Raw genomic sequence first — 22,565 nt, forward strand, 5'->3', positions numbered from 1 at the left:
GTCTGACTTTAAGGTATAAACTATAAGTTAAATAGTGGGACTGATACCAAGAGAATAACCATTTTAAAGTACCGTCAATTTAAAAGGAATAATTCTTAAGGCTCTTTTAAAAATATATTATTTACTCATTTACCTTTAAATCTTATTTAGTGCTGACTGAAATTATGCTTAGAAAGACATACTTATATTTTTTCGTAATGTAAATAAGCAAGGGCATTAGTAATAATAACTAAGTTACACTAAGTCAACACAATGATCATTTCTAAATGTTATTCCATAAATAGTTGCATCCTCTGGGTAGAAAGCACCATTTTTTTGGAGAGATTTTTTGCTACAAGGTGTGTGCGCTTGCTGGAAACACAGAGAGGAAGTGAGAAATCATCCCCCCAGAGGATGGCCATATTGTAGTCCCTTCTCTTCCATTCTCCTCTTGGGATTTTGGGACACACACACACACACACACACACATACACAGGACTTAGAAAAATTTGTGAAAAATGGAATTAAATTATGAGTTTAGGGCCAGCTGGTAGCATGATGGTTGGGGCAGGTACTATAACCACTATGCCACCTGCTGATGCCAGAGATCAGCATTTTAACCACAGTTTCTCTTTTTAAATGTCAAGACTTTAAAAACTTTATCAAAGATTTAAGAGATGTTTTTCAATAGCAATATATAAAACTGTCATATAAGGAAATTTCTATTGGGATTCTTTTACTGGCAACACGTATACAAGAATATCTCACTCTAGAATCCTCCACTTACATTCTAGAAGGCCTACATGGGCATTTTTTCAATATGTACTAAAATACTCCTCTGCCTGTTTTTTATATATCAGGCTTCACTCTTATCTTTTACCAGTACTCTTTGAAAAGTTAAAAGTAAAGAAAGACCATACACTTCCTCTTTTTTTTTCACTTCCTCTTTTTTTTTTTTTTTTTTTTTTTTTTTTTTTTTTTTTTTTAAGATTTCTGTAGGGCACGTGTGCTCACTAGAGAGGAAAGAAACAGTGTGAGGGAAAATGAGAAATTATTCCCTTGGGGGAGATGGCCATGCCTCAATCCCGTCTCCTCCATTCTCCTTCAGGGATTTTGGAGAGGCATGAACATGTACCTGGCATGATTTTCAAGCCACCAGTCTGGAACTCAAACAGTGGTTTGCCATGTTGGAGTCCCTCCCCGACCACTATGCCATACCTGCTGGTCCCAGTACATTTCCTAACTTTTAACACTTTTGATTTTGTGTTCAGGAAAATTTTTAGAAAGGTCTGTTTTTTAAATTTTGCAGAAGGGAATGTTGCATAAAGACAATTTACCAAGCATGTGAGAGTGTGAACTGAACTAATTTAGAGCAAAGAAGGAAACCCTCTTTTGAAGTTTTCATTTGCTCTGACAGATTCATAAAATCACAGTGAAATTAGTGAGCATTTACCATTAATTTTAAATGTCAGAATTAAACGCTTTATCAGAACTTTTAGTCTACAAGTTTATAATTTCTTATCTCTTTTAAAATAGGCAATTGGTCTGTATCATTAACAAAAGTCAGGTTGCAGGATCTAACTGAAATGTCAAAATAACTCAGAATTTTTCTTTTCTTTTTTTTTCTTTAAATATAGCCTGATATGTAATTCGACCCTCTAGCCTAAGACATTATAGTTTTCTTATCTCACCTTTAAGTTATATTTCTTATCAAAGAGAAAGCAATTTGTAAACTTTTCTTCAAGGTCTCTTTCACCTCTTTATTATGACAGTGTGATTGTCCTGCTAAGAGAGATAATTAACTGCAACTTCATTAGCATCTACAAAGACAAGCTTTCTCATTAGAAGTGAAGAAGAAAAGGGCATGATATAATTTAATTAACATAGAATCAATCCATAGCCAGATTTGAAGCACAGATTCTGTAGATATTTTCACTTCAGATTCATCTGCATTTCTTTCTTTTCTCATGTATGTGTATGTTTGTGTGGCTTTTTTGTTTCGTTTTACTTTATATTTTAGAATTCTTAAGGAGCATCTTGGGGAACAAGAAGTTTCCATCTCATTAATTGTGGACTCTGTAGAGGAAGGTGACTTGGGAAATTATTCCTGTTATGTTGAAAATGGAAATGGACGTCGACATGCCAGTGTTCTCCTTCATAAACGAGGTGAGTGTGACTTTCTAAGCTTGACTGGTCAACTGAACATACCATGTGAAGGAAATCACTGGGAACCAAAAAGAAGAAGTGAAATTTTGTTTTTCTGTGCAAACTTATCTTAAATAAAAAAGTCACATTAGCAGTAGGGCCATCAGGGCAGACAGCATCATGGAAGGGTGACCAGCTCAGGCTCTAGAGTCAGATTTGGATTCCTTGCTCTACTTTAATTCCGACTGTATAACCTTGGGCAAGTTATTTAAATTCCCTAATCTGGGGCCGGCAGGTGGCATAGTGGTTAAAGGCACTGGATTTCCACATGGATGACTGCATTGCTGGTTCCAGTCTCAGACCTGGTGGCTTGCTTTCTCACTTTCCCTCTCGATCTCTCTCTGTCTCTGTCTCTCTCCTTGGTCAAACTGAAAAACTACAATAATAAATAAAGTTAAATAAAACAATTCTTTATTAAAACTAACTAAATAAAAATTTTAAAAAAATAATTCCCTAAGCTTCAACTTCTTAATATAGAACAGGGAAAACAATAGTATCAATTCTTCAGTGTGTTGTAAGAATAGAAGATGATGCTTGTAAAGGACTTAATACAGAGCCTACATGCAGAAAGTATTTAGTTGCATGCTATTTATTATGAGAAATAGGCATTAAGTTATTAAAAGTAACCTAAGTGGTTTTAAGTCAAAGACTGTGTTCCTTAGTAGAAGGCCACATTCCTTTAGTTTAAGAACTATGATGGATTCCCCATTACAGTACTTTTTAACTTTTTTGTTTCCTGTCTGGGGTAACTTTTACGTATGTAATATTTTCCCATGATTAATAATAATTAATTATAAGTAGGATAGGTGGTGATTGGTGCAATGTCTGATTCTGCTAACTCTGATTCCACAGCAGCCCGTCACCTTATATATTGGGTTAAATTTATATATAAATTCATATTGAACTGTTTGAAATGAGTGACAATTGTAAAATATGAGCCATGTTTTTAAGTTAGTGAAATTTTTCATGTACATTACAAGAAAATATGTATGTATATATTTTTTCTACACTATACTATGTGAAAACTTTCTATTCTTTGGGACAAGTACACTTAATATTCTCTTACTCAGCAGATTTCCAGTGATTTTAATTTCAAAGCACATGTTTAATCCTAGACTCTTTGAGGTTTGAAAAGAAAGAGAACATTGAAGATTGTTCTCCCTACATCATTGGGCAATAGATGCCCTTTGAATAATGTTACTGAAAGCTATTAAAACAGATACCTCTATTGTCAAGGTGACTACAGCATTAAAATAATTTATACTTTTTTGGGATGTGAGTTGAGGAAAAAGATAAGCAGCTACTAGCAATACGATATCTCTTTCTGTAGCTTAATATATAGTCAATCAAGGAAGGAATTTGAGTAAAAATATCGTATCTGTATAAAGATAGCAATAGCTTCTCTATTGGAAATAGCTGAAATGTTGTGTAATTGAACTACTCATCGTTCCATAATATCTTCCCAAGTTGTCTTACTAGATCACATTTCATCTCAAGGAAAGTCATTCTATCTTTGGAAAACAATCTGTTAGAAAGCTTTCCTGTTTCACTGTTGGCCCTAGTTCTATATTTTCAAGCACTCCTCCCCAAGACAGCACTTCAAATGTTTGATGAGTCACAATGACCCTGCTGGACCTTTTCTTCACCAGATTCAACTTCTTTAGTTCCTCCTCTTCATTCCTCATTTGCATGAATGAAGTCTTTTTACCATTCTGGTCTCTCTTGAGCATGCTTCAGTTATATAGTTTGAATTATTCCTCAAGAATGGAGACAGTGGAAAGAAAATACAGAGCACATAGAAAAATATTTTTTACTTGGGTCGGCAGGTGGCATGGTGGTTAAGGACACTGGTCTCCCACATGGCTGACTGTGGTTCAAGTCCTGGACCTGGTGGCTTGCTTTCTCACTTCCGCTTTCTCCCTCTCTCTTGTTCTATCCCTCTCTGGTCAAATTAAAATAAATGAATGAATGAATAAATAAAGTTAAATAAAACTAATTATTTAACAAAAAACTTTATTTTGGAAAGGTTTTTGCTATAGGGTGCATGCACTCACCCGAAAGACAGAGAGAGATGAAGAAACAGAAAGTGATAAATCACGTCCCAGGAGAGATGGCCATGCTGTAATCCATTCTCTTCTTGGGATCTTGGGCACACATGCACATGCACTTGGCGTGAGTTTAAGCCACCAGGTCCAGGACTTGAACCGCGGTCAACTACATGGGAGTTCAGCGACATAGCCATTACACTAACTGCTGGTCCCACAAAAAACATTTTTGACTCAGACAACACACACAATTAGCCTCCATATCAATGGGTTCTACATCTGTGAGTTCAACCCGTCACAAATAAAATTTATCCCCCTAAAAACAAGTAAAAAAAGGAACACAACAATAAAAAATAATACAAATAAAAAATATAGTATAAAATTATTTAAATCATATTTACATTTTATTAGATATTGAAAGTAGTCTAGAGATGATTAAAATATATTGGAGGATATGCAAGTATTCTTTTTTTTTTTTGGAGACGTTTTTTCTATAGGATGTGTACACTCACCAGAAAGACAAAGAGAGACAGAGAGACAGAGAGCAAGAAATCACTCCCCAGGGGGGATGGCCATGCCACAATCCCTCTCCTCCCTTCTCTCAGGATCCTCAGCATGCATGCACATGAGCCCGGTGTGAGTTTAAGCCACTGTGTATGGGACTCAAACTGCAGTCAACTATGTGGGAGTCCAGTGACGTAGCTATTATGCCAGTTGCTGATCCCAGCAAGTTAAATATTCTGACACTATGTAAGGGACTTGAGCATCCTCAGATTTTGGTATCCTCAGGCATTTCTGGAACCAATTCCTCAAGAGTACTGAAGGAGGAATGTTTCACCTTTGAGGCAAGATAGAAGTGACCGTTGTAGAGCAATCCTAAGGAGAGAGGAAGGAAAATGAATTATATCTAAGGATAAAGCTATTAAAATTCTGTTTTTACAGAGAAGCACATCGCCAAGAAGGGCTCACTCCCTGAGCTATTTTTAGTATGTGTAGCCTAAGGTTAAGTTGCCCAAAGCTAAAACGCTCCTTCATCTAGAAAATAAATGAGTAATCAAGTAAATAGTTTGAAAAAGCTTTTCCAGTGATGTCTGATTCCCTATACTTGAAAAAGAAATTTTCAGTCAATGTTAGACTGTTCTTTAGTACTTAAGTCTTCCAGGATGTTTTGCAAATATGTGTCTAAACCAACAGTGCTTTATTCTTAGTGAAATAAAAACATCAAAAACTATGAGTTGGGACCAGCAGATGGCATAATGGTTATGTCACTGGACTCCGATGTAGTTGACCATGATTCAAGTTGTGAACCTGGTGACTTAAAACTCATGCTGGGTGCATGTGTGTGTGCACAAGATCCTGAGAGGAGAATGGAGGTACGGTATGGCCATCCCTGCTAGAGGTGTGATTTGTCCCTTTCTGTCTCTCTGGCAAGTAGACTTGCCCTATAGCAAAAATCCCTCAAAACAAAACAAACAAACAAAAACTAAGAGTCCTTCAGGGTTATGTACTCCAAAAGTCCCTCTTAAAGTGAAAGTGTGTCTTCCTTTTAAGGTAGCTAAAGCAAATGGGTCATCAGTTCACAAAGACAGAAATGGAATAGTCTGCTCTTGAGAGGCTCATAATCATGTGGAACGATCTTTTCCACCCAGCTTGGGGAAAGAGAAAGGACTTTGGTCAACATATCATATAACTGCAACTTCACCAGCCCTGCAAGGTTCAGAAGGGCAAGATACAAGCATGTGTAAGCCAGTAAGTTTGGATCTTTGATCATAAGGTCTCTGCAAAGGTCAAATTTCTCTCAGGCTAGCCATTACATGATTAGTAAACAAGTTGCTATAGTACTCAGAAAACTAAAGCTAAGAGAAGTGGAAGTTGTCGCTATTAATCGTATATTTTTCTGCCATTGACTCATAAATTCCTTAACTTATAGGCCTTCAAAGACTTCCTTTTTAAAACCTCCCTAGAGAGACATGTTAAAACATTTGTTGAATACAGATCTTGTACAACACGAACTGTCATTTTTTCTGACAGGCAAAGTTTTCAGGACATTCCTATGCCAAAGTTCTGAAAGCATTTTTCCTCCATGGTTACCTTTTATTCAGTATTGTTGATATAATAAAATGATTTCAGAGTCCTCCAATAAGTGTTATGGATTCTTTGAAACATTGCTCCCATGTATCAGATCATTCTTCCTTAATGCCAAGGGGATAGTATAATAAATAATTCAGCTACGTTTGAGCTAGGCTACATTCTGGATCATTCTTCTAGCTTTATAAAAGAATCTTAATTCTGCAAAAGCCAGCTGAAAACCTACCAAGAAATTGGACTATAAAAAAAACTTCCTTGAGAATATACAAAGTTGTTAATTTCTGCAGCCAGAAAAGAATACTTGGACAGTTAGAATCATGTTAGACATACAACATAGATATATTTGACTTACTATATATTGTACTCAAATATACAATGGGAGAGAGAGAGAGAAAAAAACACTGAAGGGGCAATGCCCATGGAGCCATATTGGTTTATGACTGCCCTGCATAAAGCAAGGAGTAATACCACTCTAGCCAGCTACTTCTATTCAGTTTTCCTTGCCAGTTCCTGGCCTAGCAAGCTTGAGTGTTAGATCTTAGCTTCAAAAAGAACCAAAGTAAAGTGTTGGCACATTAGTTACTAACTTAGTTCTCATTCTCTATGACTTAGTTCTTGTTCCTTCTATTGCCTGCACTTGATCAAATTCCATATCTGAATCTCTGAATCTTTTACTTAAATGCCATTGCTTAGGTTTCTACTGGCTACCGCTTGCCTTGATGTGCACTAAACACTTACCTTCCATTTTCTACTATACTCTAACCTTTCCTATGCCATCTAGTTTTTATATTTTCTATTTCTCTTACACAAACAATAGTCCAGATGGATATTCAGCAACATTTTATTCTGGTCTCAGGACTATTCACCTTTGTACCTATCAGAAAGTGCTAAGTTCCTTCTTCACTCTTTCTGTCTTTTTTTCCATATTCTCACTCTGAATGACCTCATAGTGTGGACATGTTCATTATCTGATGCAAAGCATCTTAATGCTTAAAGGCATGAACTCTGGAACAACACTGTGTTCAAATCCAACTCTGTGCTTACTAGTTGTGCTATCTTGAATTAATGCATTTGAGCCTCAGAAATCTATTCTATAAAATGGGAATAATGAGTCCTGTCACACAGAGCAGCTGTGAGGAATAAATGAACTCATGTAGGTCAATACTTACCATAGTGTTTGACATATACTTAGCACCCAATAGATATTAACAAGCTAGTACATGGTGTCTCTTTGGACTACGTGATGTTTTGGGTAACAAAAGATGCAACAATCATGTGTTACATTTAAAATTCCCTGAATTCTAATTCATGTTTCTTTAAAATGGTCAGCTATAGCTGCAGCAATTTTGTTCCATTGATTCTGACTTTGATGTCATGATAGATTTACTTTGGTTTGAATGTGCTATCCTAACGAGAACTTTACTCATTTATTCATAAATTTAATGATGATTAAGAACCTTCTATGTGTCTGCCATTGTGCTAGCCACTCATAAGATTAAATGAGCAGGAAATAAGGACTAACATAATTTAGAATGGCATCACCTACTTTTAAAATATTACACATTCCTAATATAGAATTATGCTTCCTAGTGAATGTTTGACTTTGAAACTGTCACATTAAGGACATTCATTAGCAATCCTGTTCTGAATGGTTATGTTTACTTATGTTGATTATAATAATATGACAGTTCATCATGCAGTACTTTAGGAACTGGCAAAATATCTATTTGAAAGACCTAGCACTAGTTAATAATGGTAAAAATCTAGGTTTTCTCTGTTCTCCCTCAAATCCATTTTGTTTCTTGTGCATACTCTCTTTCTCCAAAGAATGCAATCGATAGGAATTAGACTTTCTCAATAAACTCTCCAGTCCTCAAAATATCTTTAGTAATGTAATTAACGTGCACATCATTTAGGATGCATTGTTTTAAAGCTGGATAAATTTAGACCCAGTGGACTCCTTATCCTTTCTTGTAATGAATCATCTTTGTAATGTGTGCCCCTATTCTTGTTAGTATTTGCCTAGTGCATTTATTAACTGAGAGATACAATAAGATTATAGAACTGTATAAACCTCTCTTGGGGAAGGCTATTTGACATTTTGACCACTGATTTCAGGGTACGTGAAGGCCTTATCTTGCCCAAATATAAAAGTCTCCTACCTCTCCATGTGGTGACACCTCCTTAGAAAGACAATGACCCACTAAAAGATGGGTTGGTGTCCACAGAGGAGTTACTTTTACTTAGCTTTAGCTTGTGTAATGCCAAAATATTAAGTAACAGTAATCATGTTACTGTAGCATTTCCAGATCTGAACCATAATGTTTTAAAAAAAAATTTCTCCTTGGCTAAGATTTTGACATTTTTGAATCAAATTTTTTTCAGTCCTATGACACTTTTCTTGTTTCTCTGCTCCTCAGTTATGTAAGACAGCTAAATAGCTGACCCCAATTCTGTATTTTTTTTTCCCTTGGTAACTAATGCCAAAACAAACAGACACATTTGGAGGCTATTATGAATGCCAATAGCACAAATTGTGTCATACTAATGATTTTGTATCATTGAGCTTCTTAATATGTACAATTAAAAAAGGCTATTGACTGCCCCCCAGTTACATGCATGAAAATTAAGTCTTAGAGCTATTTCCTTAGATAGAATACAGGTTGAGCATCCCTAATCCAAAAATCTGAAATCTATCCAGAATCTGAAACTTTTTTTTAGTTTTTTGCCATAGGGCAAAAACTCTCTGTCTTTGGAGAGAGACAGAGTGAGACACATCACTGTAAAGAGACAGAGGCAGACAGTAAAAGGGGAAGTGAGAAATCACTCCCTAGGGGGGATGGCCACACCATAGTTCCTTCACCTTCATTTGCCTCTTGGGATTTTGGGCATGCACACATGCACCCAGCATGATTTTCAAGCCTCTGGGTCCAAGACTCAAACCACAATCTGCCATATGGGAGTTCAGTGTCTTAACCACCTCACCACCGGCTGGCCCCATGAAGCTTTTTGAGTGTGATCATACCACAAGTGGAAAAATTCCATACCTGACTTCATGTGATGGGTTGTATTCGAAATGCTCTAATACAAAAGTTTTATATGAAATTATCTTCAGGGTATGTGTATAAAGTATATATGAAATAAAAGTAAATTTCATATTTAGACTTGGGTCCTATCCCAAAGATATCTCATTATGTTTATGCAAATACTCCAGAATCCTCCCCCCCCCAAATTCAAAATCCAAACCACTAGTGGTCTTAAAGCATTTTGGATAAGGGATACTATACCAGTATATGATTTGTATCAGGGTAATCCCAACATAATTTTTGCTTCAAAAGTGGAATATCTCCTCACAGTCCTGTTTTTTTAAAATAAATTTATTTATTTATTTTTGTATATACTTTCAATCACATTGTTTAGCTTACAGTGTGAGCATTTCAACATGTGAACATTTCTCCCCAGTCCCGTTGGTCACAATATCTTCAACCGATAACCACACCTCCCCACCCCGTCAATGCTCTACCTCTGTATCCCTTCTCCAAATGTCCTTCATTAGGCCCCACTCCTCCACACACACCTCATTTGACATTCACACCCATCTTTTGTGTTTGTACAACTGTTAGTCAATCAGTTTCAGTCATAGAGTGCAGACATTTGGTATATGTTAAGTGATGACATATAATGTCTCTCCTTCATATCCTGACTTGCCTCACTCAGCAGTAAATCTTCCATATTCTTCCACTTTCTGTCAAAGGCCAGGGTTTTGTTGATTTTTATGACTGAGTAATATTCCATAGAGTATATATGCCAACTCTTTTACACTGCTGGTGGGAATGTAAATTGGTACAGCCACTGTGGAGAATAATTTGGAGATTCCTCAAAAATCTACAAATAGATCTACCGTATAATCTAGCAATTCCACTCCTCAGTATCTATCCAAAGGACAGAAGAATTCTTCATTGGAAAAGTGCTTGCACATCGATGTTTATTATGGCACTATTCACGATTGCTAAGACATGGAACCAATCCTCACAGTCCTGTTAATCCCATTTTTTTTAACAATTACATCATGAAGATTTGTTATAGAATATATTGGGTTGTCGGAAAAGTTGTGACATGTTTTTCTAGGCAAAAATATGTCATTACTTTACCGACAACCCAATACTTTTGCCTTGTAGCCATTTTGGTCATCTTCATTAGGAAAGAAAAATACTACTATCTGCCGATAATTAGCTTGTTTTTCAATTAATAAGTAACAAGATAATAATTCTGGACAAAACCATTATTGGTAGCCAAGACTGATAAACTCTTCCATTTTTATGATTTCTGTCAATCATTTGTGTGGGCCTATGCTCTTAAAAATCTAATTATACATAGTCATAGTCACTTGAAGTTACTTATATTTTTTACTGAGTTTATGTATTTTTCTAACTAAATGTAACATTTTTATAAAGATCTCTGATATGTATACTTCAAGTCACCTAACCCACTTATTAAGTGTCATTAATGGGTTGATTAAATGTATTCTGAATAATCTAAACTTAGTTTATATTAGGGTTTCTCAATCTCATCACTATTGACATTTGGGACTGGATAATTCTTTGTTGAGGTGGAGGCTGGGATGGGACTCAAGATGAATTGCAATCAAGTGTTGTACTGCTGCTGCTGCTGCTGGGTCTGTGGACCACAAATTGTATACCAAAGCCCTGGCCTAGACAATACTTCTTTCTAATAAACTTGATAAAATATAGTGGGTAAAGAGCAACTAGAGCTCACTGTTTAAATGAGAAAGGAATGAAAGCAGAGTAAAGCCAGTCAGTAGGACTATTTCCAACTAATTGCTTCATTCTTTATACATAGTCAACACCTTTGAACCTATTTGAACATTGGTACATTGCCCTCACACTCTACTCTTAATGAGGTTACTTGCCTCATGTATTCAATGAAATTGTGCTATATAGAACACATTTGCTACTCAGAGAGATGTCTGAGAGGGCACTCTTGTGGAGTATTAAAATAATTAACCTCCTAACTGAGGTGGGCCCTCATTACTGGACAGAGTTCCTACACATCACATTCTTTAAAAAGGAAATACACTTAGGAAGGTCTCAACAACATATGTATGGATATATACATATATTTCAATCTATTCAAGTAGCAATTAATGAAGAGGAACAAGGGTTATAGTATATAGTAAATATTACTAATTCACTGTTTTAAATACTTGTAAATAGCTAAATATCAATTACATGTAGTGAAGATGGGTGGGCATAGTATTGGAATTAAACTTCCACAAATTATTGGCCATTGACAAAGCTGCAAAATAGGCAAAAAAAAAAAAAAAAGAAAAGAAAAGAAAGAAAGAAAAGCACAGTAGAACAAACTGATGAAGTGTTTGTACATGCCCCAAAGTGTAATTCCTTTTAACAGACATTTGTCTAGAATCTAACAGAGACTAGAAAACAAAAGTAAACCTAAAGAGAGGACCAAGGGAATCCACTGGAATTCCACATGTGATCAGAAATCGCAATTACAATAGCATATCATAACCACCACCCAGCTACTACTTATACTGCATTCTCCAAACCATGTTCATAGTCCCATTATTTCTAGGTCGAAACAACCTGTTGATTGAGGATTTTTTTTGTTCTACTTGAAATCTCACTTTACTTGTAGGCTGCTTTTAATTCTTGTAATGCTGTTGTGTGAAAAAGCAACCGAATTGCTTCCATTCAATGAATGTGTATTGAGTGCTATCTATGGACAGATCACTGGGTTGGATGTCATTCTTTAGTAGTTGAGTCTCTGCTGCCAGAAAATATCTGTCCCCATCTTGGGGCATTAAAGCAACATTGTTGGGAAGAGGGAGATGCCTGTGCATTTTTATGGCTGTGAATTCCTGCATTTGGTTGAGAAATGGCACAACTGGGTCATAAAACCTAAGGTATAACTTTTAATAAGCAGTTCCTGTATTCTGAACTTTGACAACCAGGACAGTAAAATGAGAAATTAGACATGACACATAAAAAAATGCTAACTACTCTCTCAGGTCATATAATAGGAAAAAAAGTGTTTTGATTTCCAATGGATTACCATGGTAACCTGTATCAGATTTTAGTATTTAGAATTACATTTGCCATCTGTAAGAAATATGTTAACTATTTGTCTCTACTTTTAGAATACATATTCTATTTTTAGCATGTTTTCTAGGAAGAATAATAAATAGAGAGGTTGATTTCTTGAAATTAAAAGTGGACATCTTAATGCAATTAAAACAGTTTATTTCTAATTCAAAAAGAAAATCCAGTGGTACATACAGGAAAGTGATACAGACATCACTTTTAAAATTACCTAGGAGTTATTATCATTAATTGAAGTTTGACATTAATGGAGATTGACTAAAAAGAAATTATGAGCTATGATAAAAAGACAGTTACTGGAGAGGTTTGTTTTTGACCTTTCAGTTTTTGTGTGACATAGAGCACATTTCTTTGTGTCATTGTTCTTCAATTTTATCATTTGTAAACTGCCCCAGTATAGGAATCTTTAAAGAACATATTGGATACTGGGCAACTTAACTATTAGATCATTTGTCAGATTTTACTGAATCACTGTGCCTCATTTTGCTAATCTTGAATGTGAGATGCTCTTCCCCAAAATTTTCATATGGTTTAAGTTTGTAAAGTTGACTCATCTTTAGATGACAAGTTCCTGTAACTGCAAAGTAGAAATTACAATTTCTTATGATATGCAATTGCAGTTCAAAGTACTCTCTTGTGATGGTTGCCAAATTCATTCAAACTAAAATGGAAGAGGCCATTATCAAAGCCTGAAAAAATGAAAAACGAATGGCCTGACTTAAATCACTTTGAAATTATAATTCTAGTGAGTGTGTAACACGAAATAAGGATGACTTGAAAATTCATTTACCCTATCCCACAGTCGCAAGGCAACTTACAACTATGGGTGCAATTCTAATTTTTTCCAAATGAACAATATGCCTATATTATTTAAATACTTTAGTATTGAAAGTAACTCAAAACAATACATTAAAGATAGCACAATAAAATATTATTTGGTTATCTTCTTGCACAAACTGCTGTCAGTGGCAACTCTGTGGTTACGTAAAATTAATACTATTAAAATACATTTTCAGCCATCCATTTTTTACATACTAGTATATTTTCTTCATCTGTAAAAGAATGCAATTAGTCTGAATAAATTTGAAATCTATACGTCCTCCAAAATCAAATTGTTTTACCCTATACCTTGTGTGACTATTTATAAACTCGTCAAAATATATGGTTATTATTGGGACCAGCAGTTAGTGTAATGGCTATGTCGCTGGACTCCCATGTAGTTGACTGTGGTTCGTGTCCTGGACCCGGTGGCTTAAACTCACGCCACGCACGTGTGCGTGTGTGCCCAAGATCCCGAGAGGAGAATGGAGGAGAAGGGATCGTGGCGTGGCCATCCCCCCTAGGGGGTGGTTTCTCGCTTTCTGTCTCTCTGTCTCTCTGGCGAGAGCGCATGCACCCTATAGCAAAAACCTCTCAAAAAATATATGGTTATTATTTATGTAGAAGAAAGCTCCATTATGGTGTATAAAAATTCCTACTAGATGTGTTTTGTTAAACCTGATGTCATTTAATAGTAGTTGAATAAATAGAGAGACAAATAAATAAAATTATTTAGGCTAAACTGGTTACCGAAAGAACACAGTTTGCAAGCCACTTTGGACAAAATCATTACAAATTGTCCAGGAAAAAAAATTTAAAAATAAGCTATATTGTAATATTAGTATTTAAATACACAGCCACTTGCCTGTGTTAAGGTTACATGGAAAGTTAATACATTAGAAAGAAATTCATAAAAACATTCACTGAAGTATTAATAGTGGCTATATCAGGGTGATATGATTCCATGTGGTCTTCAATTTCTTATAATTCTTAACATTTTTCAGATTGTTTAGAATAAGCATCTTTTATACAGTCAGGAAAAAAAAAGATGAGAAAATAATTAATTTGGTACAGCTCCTGAATATTTTTTAAACACTTACAGAAAAACCTAAAATTACTCTCTTTGCTATAAAATCAAGTTATTTACACATTTTAAAAATATGTTGCAATCTATTTGCTTGAATGCACACCCTTGCCCCCAATTTGTGTCTGTTTATATTAGAGAACATTGCATTTTAGGGGACACCTTTACTTCTACATGATTTTCTCAAACTGCTGGTAATTTTCACACATCAAAAATCAATACAAAGAATGAAGCAATACAATAATTTCCTGTTCTTGGTGAAACGGGTCTTTGTTATTGCTATTTTACTAAAAGAAAATTTGTAATTGAGGAGAGTCCCTTCATGTGTCCTGACTACAGAGGCCACTCAACTATACGAGCCACCCACCAACTTTGTTGTAGACTCTGCCATGGTTTACAGAGTCATTTACTGCTCTCTTGGGAGGAGTCAAGTATTGGTAAGTTCTGCTATAGATAGTCCCCAAACGTTCCTATTTCTTCAGAGATCATTAGTAGGAGAAAAGAAGTTTATGGGACCAGCAGTTAGCATAATGGCTATGTCGCTGAACTCCCATGTAGCCGACTGCGGTTCAAGTCCCAGACTCAGTGGCTTAAACTCACACCAGGCGCATGTGCGTGCATGCGCAAGATCCCGAGAGGAGAATGGAGGAGAAGGGATTGCAGCGTGGCCATCCCCCCTGGGGGGGGGGGTGATTTCTCGCTTTCTGTCTCTCTGTCTCTCTCTGTCATTCTGGCAAGCTCACACGCCCTATAGCAAAAATCCCTAAAAAAGTTTTAAAAGTTAGGTTAATAAATTCTTAAAAATATCTTTAAAAAAAAATAAAGCAAGACAAAATTACCCCTATTTTCTTGAGCATGTTTATGAAAAGCAGAACAGAGAATGAACAGAAACATTCAAGAGATTTTTGTTACTCCCATTGGGAGAAATGAACCAGCATATGATTTGATTATTGTTTTTGACTTAATAGTCTCTAACTCTGGAATCACCAAAATTTTGAATGAAACTTGTCTCAAGAGAAAAATTATTACCAGCAGCTTTTGCTGAGCACATTTTATTCTAATGCTTTCAATAATTAAAGAATACACAGAAACATTCAAGAGATTTTTGTTACTCCCATTGGGAGAAATGAACCAGCATATGATTTGATTATTGTTTTTGACTTAATAGTCTCTAACTCTGGAATCACCAAAATTTTGAATGAAACTTGTCTCAAGAGAAAAATTATTACCAGCAGCTTTTGCTGAGCACATTTTATTCTAATGCTTTCAATAATTAAAGAATACGCTAAACTCCTAAAGGAATAAAATTAAAAGAATAATGTAAAATTCCAAAATTTATCAATGCATCCCATTTTGTGTATTGTAATGCAATCAGTTTTTAATATGTAAAATTTTTATGAAATATTCATCAATTGAATATACTTTAAATCATCAAACCATTTTTTTAAGAGTCCAATGTTTCTGTAGAAAACATGGTTCCCCCTATTGGTTATCTACGCAGTCCAGATGTTCTGGGTTCTTTGGCCAATCTAAAGCATTCCCAATGGAAGACTGAATTGTTTGAACTCTGACAGTATATCCTCTGTGGAGAATAGCTTTCAGGATAAACATTGTATCCCTTAACAAAAAGGAATAAAATGGCAATGACATCCTCACTTTAACAATTTTCTCTGAAGAGATGTTTCGAAACATTCCATCTGTGCCTGTCTGTTTGTATGACATGTTAAGAAGATTCCTAGTAGGTGAAAAGCAAATATTTTCTTCTGAATTTTTTTAAAGGCATTTTTGAAGTTTGACACCTTGATACACAATAGCCCTATCTTCTAAGCTGGTCACCTAAGGCGGCTTTTGTTTCTTATTGTAACAGTATCTTCCTGCTTTGTCTAGTTTCTCTCCATCAGATTTAATGTTATGAGATCTAAGATGGAGTTCCCATCTGATAATGTTGCATGCTCATGTTTGTGCAAATGCATAACTGTGTAAATCCACATTATGGTCTTTAGATAGAGGCATTTCAAGCACTACTTTTATAATCTAAAAGAGGAAAGGTTTTCTGCAATAACGCTCTGTCTTACTAACTCCACATTGTGCATTTAAACAATATATGCCAATTTTCTCCCAAAGGAGAATCATGGTCCTATGGTTCTGATCTAATTTTGGGAAACCTAGTTTGAATGGTATCATGAATCCCCCAAGGAAATATTTATTGACAAAATACATGCTATTTGCTTTGAAATGAGTATATAACTACTTGCCTGAAACATTTTAAGGCACTCCTGCACTGTGCCACTCAGTGTCTGATCCCTAAAATCCTCCAACAGAAACACACACCCTGAGTAAGTTGTTCACCTGGCTCATAATTGAGATACTTTGGCATAGTATTTGGTGCACTCATATACAAGAGATCTAGCACTATGATGAGTGTTAAGTATATAGTAGTTTTTTTCTATATAAATATTTATTGTAATTTATGAGTTACATATAATCTTTACACATCTTTGTAGGGTACAGAATGGCCTTTAAAAGCATGTATATGGTATGTAAAAGAAAAATTGAAGATATAAACATATTCACCACCTTCAAAGTTTAACATGTTGTGCCGGGGTCCAGCCTCGGCGTGGGTGGAGTATTTTCTGAATTGTCTATGACCTTCTTTACTGTGAGGTACAGTTCTAAAGAAAAACATATTGATTAAAAAATCGGGCAACAATTTCAAAAATTAGCAAAGGCAACGTTAACATAACCAATTAAAGATGAATTTGTAATTTCCAGGTAGAGGACTGTAGGAGATAAGCGTTTATAATCTGAAAAAAGTCTGTGGCTATCAATCATTGGTGCAGCTAGAGATAGGTAAAATTGTATATAACAATAGCTCATTAGGAAGAGATAGAAAAAGAATGCTTTCACTCACCAACTCTGAGTATTTGTAAGATCATAGTACTGTACTGCGTGTGAAGAAATAAGTCCTTGAAAAAGCAAAGATTAAAAAAAAATTGGAAAGAGATGTTTAAAAGCAAAGACATAGTAAAGCGAATGATTTGATGATTTATAGGCCTTACAAAGTTCTTGATTGTATCCTTTTAAAAAAATTATTCCAAAGAAATGCTCAGCTACTTGTAACATTTTGGACTTTTTCTCTAGTATCTAGTTTTATACAATGAGCAATGATTATAATAAATATATAAACTGAAAAACTGTGGAGACAACTGTCTATCAAATTATTGGTAGATTTGTATTTAAACCTGCATATGTGTAAAATTGTTGATTCTATATTTAGTCCTGACATTCAATGTAATTATAAATACATATAAACTTTCCCTTATTTTAGTGGTTTTGTGTTTTCTTACTTCTATTTGTCTCTCTTTAGCTTTCCTGATATAGTAGTCCCTTAAGTACTTCCTGAAGAGCTGGTTTCATTTTGGAAAATTCTTTCAGCATTTGTTTATCTGGGTATAATTTTATTTCTCCTTCCCATTTGAAGGATAATCTTGCTGGGTATAGTACTCTTAGCTGAAATTGCTTTTCTTCCAGAGTTTTAAATGTCACTCTTTCCTGCCTGCATTGTTTCAGCTGAGAGTTCTATTATTAGTAACACAGTAACCTTTGTAAGTAAGTTGGGCATATTTCTTTTGCCATTTTTAGAATATTGTATGATTTTTACCATTTTGACTCCGATATGCCTTGGACAGGATCTTCTTATATCTCTTTTGTGTCCTTTGTTCTCTCCTGGATTTGGATGTCTGCATGTCTCTCTAACTTTGGAAAAATTTTAGCTGATATATTGTTAAAGATGGTCTCTATGGCTTTACCTGTCTCTTCACCTTCTGGAATGTCCATTATGCAAATATTTATTTGGCCTTTTAATGGTGTCTAGGATTTCCCACTATCGACCTCATATTTTTTCAGAGAGTTTTTTGCTATATGGCACGTGCATGCACCATAGATACAGAAAGAGACAGAGAGACAGAAAGCAAGAAATCACCCCCCATATGGTATGGCCATGCTGCAGTCCCTTCACCTCTGTTCTCCTCTTGGAATTTTGGGCATGCACACAAGTAAATGTACCCAGCATGAGTTTTAAGCCACCAAGTCTGGGACTCGAACTATAGTAGACTACATGGGAGTCCTGCAATGTAACCAATATGCCATCTGCTGGTCCCTATTAACCTTGTTTTTAATGGTTATTCTATTCTTTTTGGTTGCTTGAACTAAATTGGAAGTTTTGTCTTCAAGGTCAGAGGTTCTTTCTTCTGCATGGTCTAATCTGCTGTTATACTTTTGAAGGATATTTTGATTTCTTGCAATGTATTCTTTATCTCCAGAAATTCTTTTTGATTCTTTTTCAGTGTGTCTATCTCTTTATGGAGTTATACCTTCATGCTGTGGTATGATTTTCTCATCTTCTACAATTGGTTCTCTGTTTTCTCTTGCATCTTGTTGAGTATTGTTACAGACAATATTCTGAATTCTTTTACTGACAGTTCTGCGATCTCTTGTATTTTCATTGTTGGTGAGGAGTGATGATCCTTTGAGGGGGAGGTAGTTCCTGATTTTTTCATATTTCTTTGGGTTCTGCTTTGATTTTTAGTCATCTAGTGGTATAGTCACTTCTTCCCAGTTCTTTGGAGTATGTTCCTGTAAATGTGTGCTCCTGCCCTTCTTTATGATATGCATAAGCTCTGTGCCAATTTCCTTCCTCTACTTCTGTCTCTGAGATTGAAGGGTCTCCCTGTCATCCCTTATTTCTCTGGCATAACAGCTTTTTTATTTTGTCATTAATTATTTGCTTACATGTCTAATTATACAACTAGACCTGAGTTCCTTTAAGGCAAGAAGCTATTTTATCCATCTCCTTATCGCTAGAACTCAAAAGGTACATACATAGAAGATACATAGAAGATACTTATTAAACAATGATAAAATGAATTAATGAGTGAATGAGTGAAAAGGAAGAGCTAAATAACAGTATCAAATTGCAAAGCTATACATATTTGATTTCCAAATACCAGGTGAATGCAAACTTCCCTACCTCTGTAAGGCTATAAAAGATTATATGGATTTATGAATGAAGGACATCTTTTAAATCTACACTTTGAAGTTGACCATTTTTCTATATAATGAAGTTTTATAACCAACTTAATGGACTGGACATGAATAATTATACCTTTCAGTTGTTTGAACCTGATGATACATTGTCTAGGAAAATGGCTCACACAGATATTTGTAGAATTTTAGAATAGAAACACATAAAAATATATTTTTTTAGAAAATTGCATTTTGTCTTAAACATCAAGTCATTCATTTTTTCAATAAATATTGAGTAACTACAATATTTCAGATATTTTTCAGGACACTTGGATAATTGGGGAAAATATAGACAAAAAAATACCAGAAACAACAAACTCACACTGATGGAATTTAAATTTTGACATAAGAGAAACAATAATACACTTATTAGTAACAAAAGTAAATGTATAATGATACAAAGAATCAAAACAAAGAGAAGTGGGTACAAAGTGCAGCCTTTCGTTTGTGGCTTTAAATGAGTGGTCAGTGAATGGAAGTGAGTAGATACTACATGAGCAAGGACTTGAAGAAGCAAAGAGAGGCATACAGAAATCTGGTGGAGGAACATTCCACTCACAGGGAATAGTCAAAGCAAAGGTTCTAAGATAAAGCAATCATTTTTAGTTGTAAAACCAAGAACAAAACTCTCATATAATGCAATGCAGTAAGTGGCCAAAACCTATAGGGTGTATGTGTCCTAGACAAATCACTTTTCATTGGAAAAGCCTCATTGAAAGTGCCTATCTCCTAGTTTGCATCCTGGGTCTGCCCACACATGCCATGCATGCCTGTAGATGTCCATGATCTTGGCTGGAAGCCGGACTTGGGGGAGGATCATGGGATGAAACCCCCATCAAGGATTCCTGTCTCTCTCTCTCTCTCTCTCTCTCTCTCTTTTTTAGAGGTTTTCGCTATAGGGCGCATGCGCTCACCAGACAGACAGAGAGACATAGAGACAGAAAGCGAGAAATCACACCCCAGGGGGGATGGTCACGCCGCAATCCCTTGTCCTCCATTCTCCTCTCGGGATCTTGGGCACGCACACGTGCCCGGCGTGAATTCTAAGCCACCCGGTCCGGGACGCGAGCTGCGGTCAACTACGTGGGAGTTCAGCGACATAGCCATTACGCTAACTGCAGGTTCCCAAGGATTCCTGTCTCTCTTTCAGGAAATAAATAATTTTTTTTAAGTGCAGATCTTTCCCTTCCCTTATTAGATTGGTAGGTTGGGTTCTGAGAAAAGGAGAGATTCTCAGTAGTTACAGAATTGGGAAAACAGGTAAAAAATTCACATTAGAGGGGTGATCATGGATAAAGGTGAATTAGCTGCTTTAATTGAAGGAGTGAAGGAACTTAAATGCCAACATGAGCGGTTCCCACTTTCTTTTTTTGGGCAATGTAAACCAGCTAACAATTCCTAAAGAAAATTCCAACTTGAAGGCATGTTTGTAGAAGGCTTAACTGGAGACTTTGCACAGATTAGAATAAAATGGCTGTAAATAATACAGTTTTAATCCAAAGGTAATCAACCCCAAATATGCTCTAATTACAACACTTGCAATAATGTGATCTTACCATTCAACCTGTCTTTTATTTTTTAGCTTTCTATTTCAGAATAAAAACTGCAGATATTTTAGGACAATTATAAAAAATAATACAATAAATTACCATATATATTCTCCACATATAGTGACATACTGGCACATTTACTTCATCTCTTTTCCTACAGATAGGTAGGTGGCTAAAAAGATAGAACTCACTACATACACAAGCACATTAAATTGTAGAAATTGTATCTAAATACTTCAGTGTGAATATCCTAAAAACAATACTTTCTTACATAACCAGAAGTACATTTATTAAATTTGGGAAAATGGGAAATGATGAAAATAATATTGTATATTGTACGGTACATGTTTCAATTTGAGAAAATTGGGGGCCAGCAGGTGGCATGGTGGTTAAGATGCTGGACCCCAATATGGTCAACCACAGTTGTAGTCCTGGACCTAGTGGCTTGCTTTCTCCCTTTCCCTTTCTCTCTTTCTTGGTCAAATTGAAAAATAATAACAAATAAAACTAAACATGGTTCGAGTCCCAGACCTGGTTGCTTAAACTCATGCCAGCCACGTGTGCGTGCATGCCCAAGATCCCGAGAGGAGAATGGAGGAGAAGAGATTGTGGCGTGGCCATCTCCCCTGGGGGGTGATTTCTCACTTTCTGTCTCTATGTCTGTCTCTGTCTGTCTGGCAAGTGCATGTACCTTATAGCAAAAAGATCTCTAAAAATATTATGAATCATTCCTTAGGTTTTCTTTGTCTTTAATAACATTGACATGTTTGATATGTGGAAGCAAGATGATTTTGTTTTTTATAGTTGTCTCTCAGTTTTGGTTGGCCTGATATTTCCTCATAGTTAGGACATTTATGTTTTTATTTACAGTAATATATAAATGATATTGTGCCTTCTTAGTACAGTAATCAGAGGGCACATGATACCAATTTGTCCCTTTACTGATTACTTCCTTAAGACAGTGTCTATTTAGTCATTAATAAATAATGTCCTGGGGCCAGCAGGTGGTATGGTGGTTAAGGTACTAGATTCCCACATGGCCAATGGTAGTTCAAGTTCAACAACTTGAAAAGCCCACCAGGCATGTGTGCATACCTGCCCAAAATCCCGAGAGGAGAAAGGAGGAGAAGGGGTTGTGGTGTGGCCATCCCCCTAGGGGGGTGATTTTCCTCTCTCTGTCTCTCTGCTTCTCTCCAGCAAGCACATGCAAAACCTAAAAACTTTTCTTTCTTTATTTTTTTTTTTTTGGAGAAAATTTTTTCTTTTAAAAAGAGAAAAATAAATAAGTAAATAAAATAATATCCTTTGTCATTATTGTAAATATCCTGCCTTAACAGTCCTTTTGTTTGTTTGTTTGTTTATTTCATACTTGAAACAAAAGGAGGGAGAGGAGACACCCCAAACAGGGTCCTAATGCCATGATCCACCCTCAGGTTCAGCCAGCCCAGGATAAGGGCCACACAAGCATTCAACATGTTCAGGGAAGTCTCCAGAAAGGAATCTGGAACTTTCCCACATGAGTCAGGCTCACAGTGCAAGTATTACCACTGCACCACATTCTGGCCCTCAT

At 35.7% G+C, this 22,565-nt stretch overlaps 1 protein-coding gene across 1 annotated transcript in view; it reads left to right on the plus strand.

The window, feature by feature from the left end:
• IL1RAPL1 (interleukin 1 receptor accessory protein like 1) overlaps window positions 1-22,565 on the plus strand; it is a 77,132-nt gene that overhangs the window by 26,869 nt on the left and 27,698 nt on the right. The window contains exon 4 of the mRNA XM_027775716.1: window positions 2,000-2,145. Within this exon, the coding sequence (XP_027631517.1) occupies window positions 2,000-2,145 (146 nt within the window). The remainder of the gene's footprint in view (window positions 1-1,999; window positions 2,146-22,565) is intronic.

This window comes from Tupaia chinensis, unplaced genomic scaffold (genome assembly GCF_000334495.1).
Source record: "Tupaia chinensis unplaced genomic scaffold, TupChi_1.0 Scaffold000600_1, whole genome shotgun sequence".
NCBI lineage: Eukaryota > Metazoa > Chordata > Mammalia > Scandentia > Tupaiidae > Tupaia > Tupaia belangeri.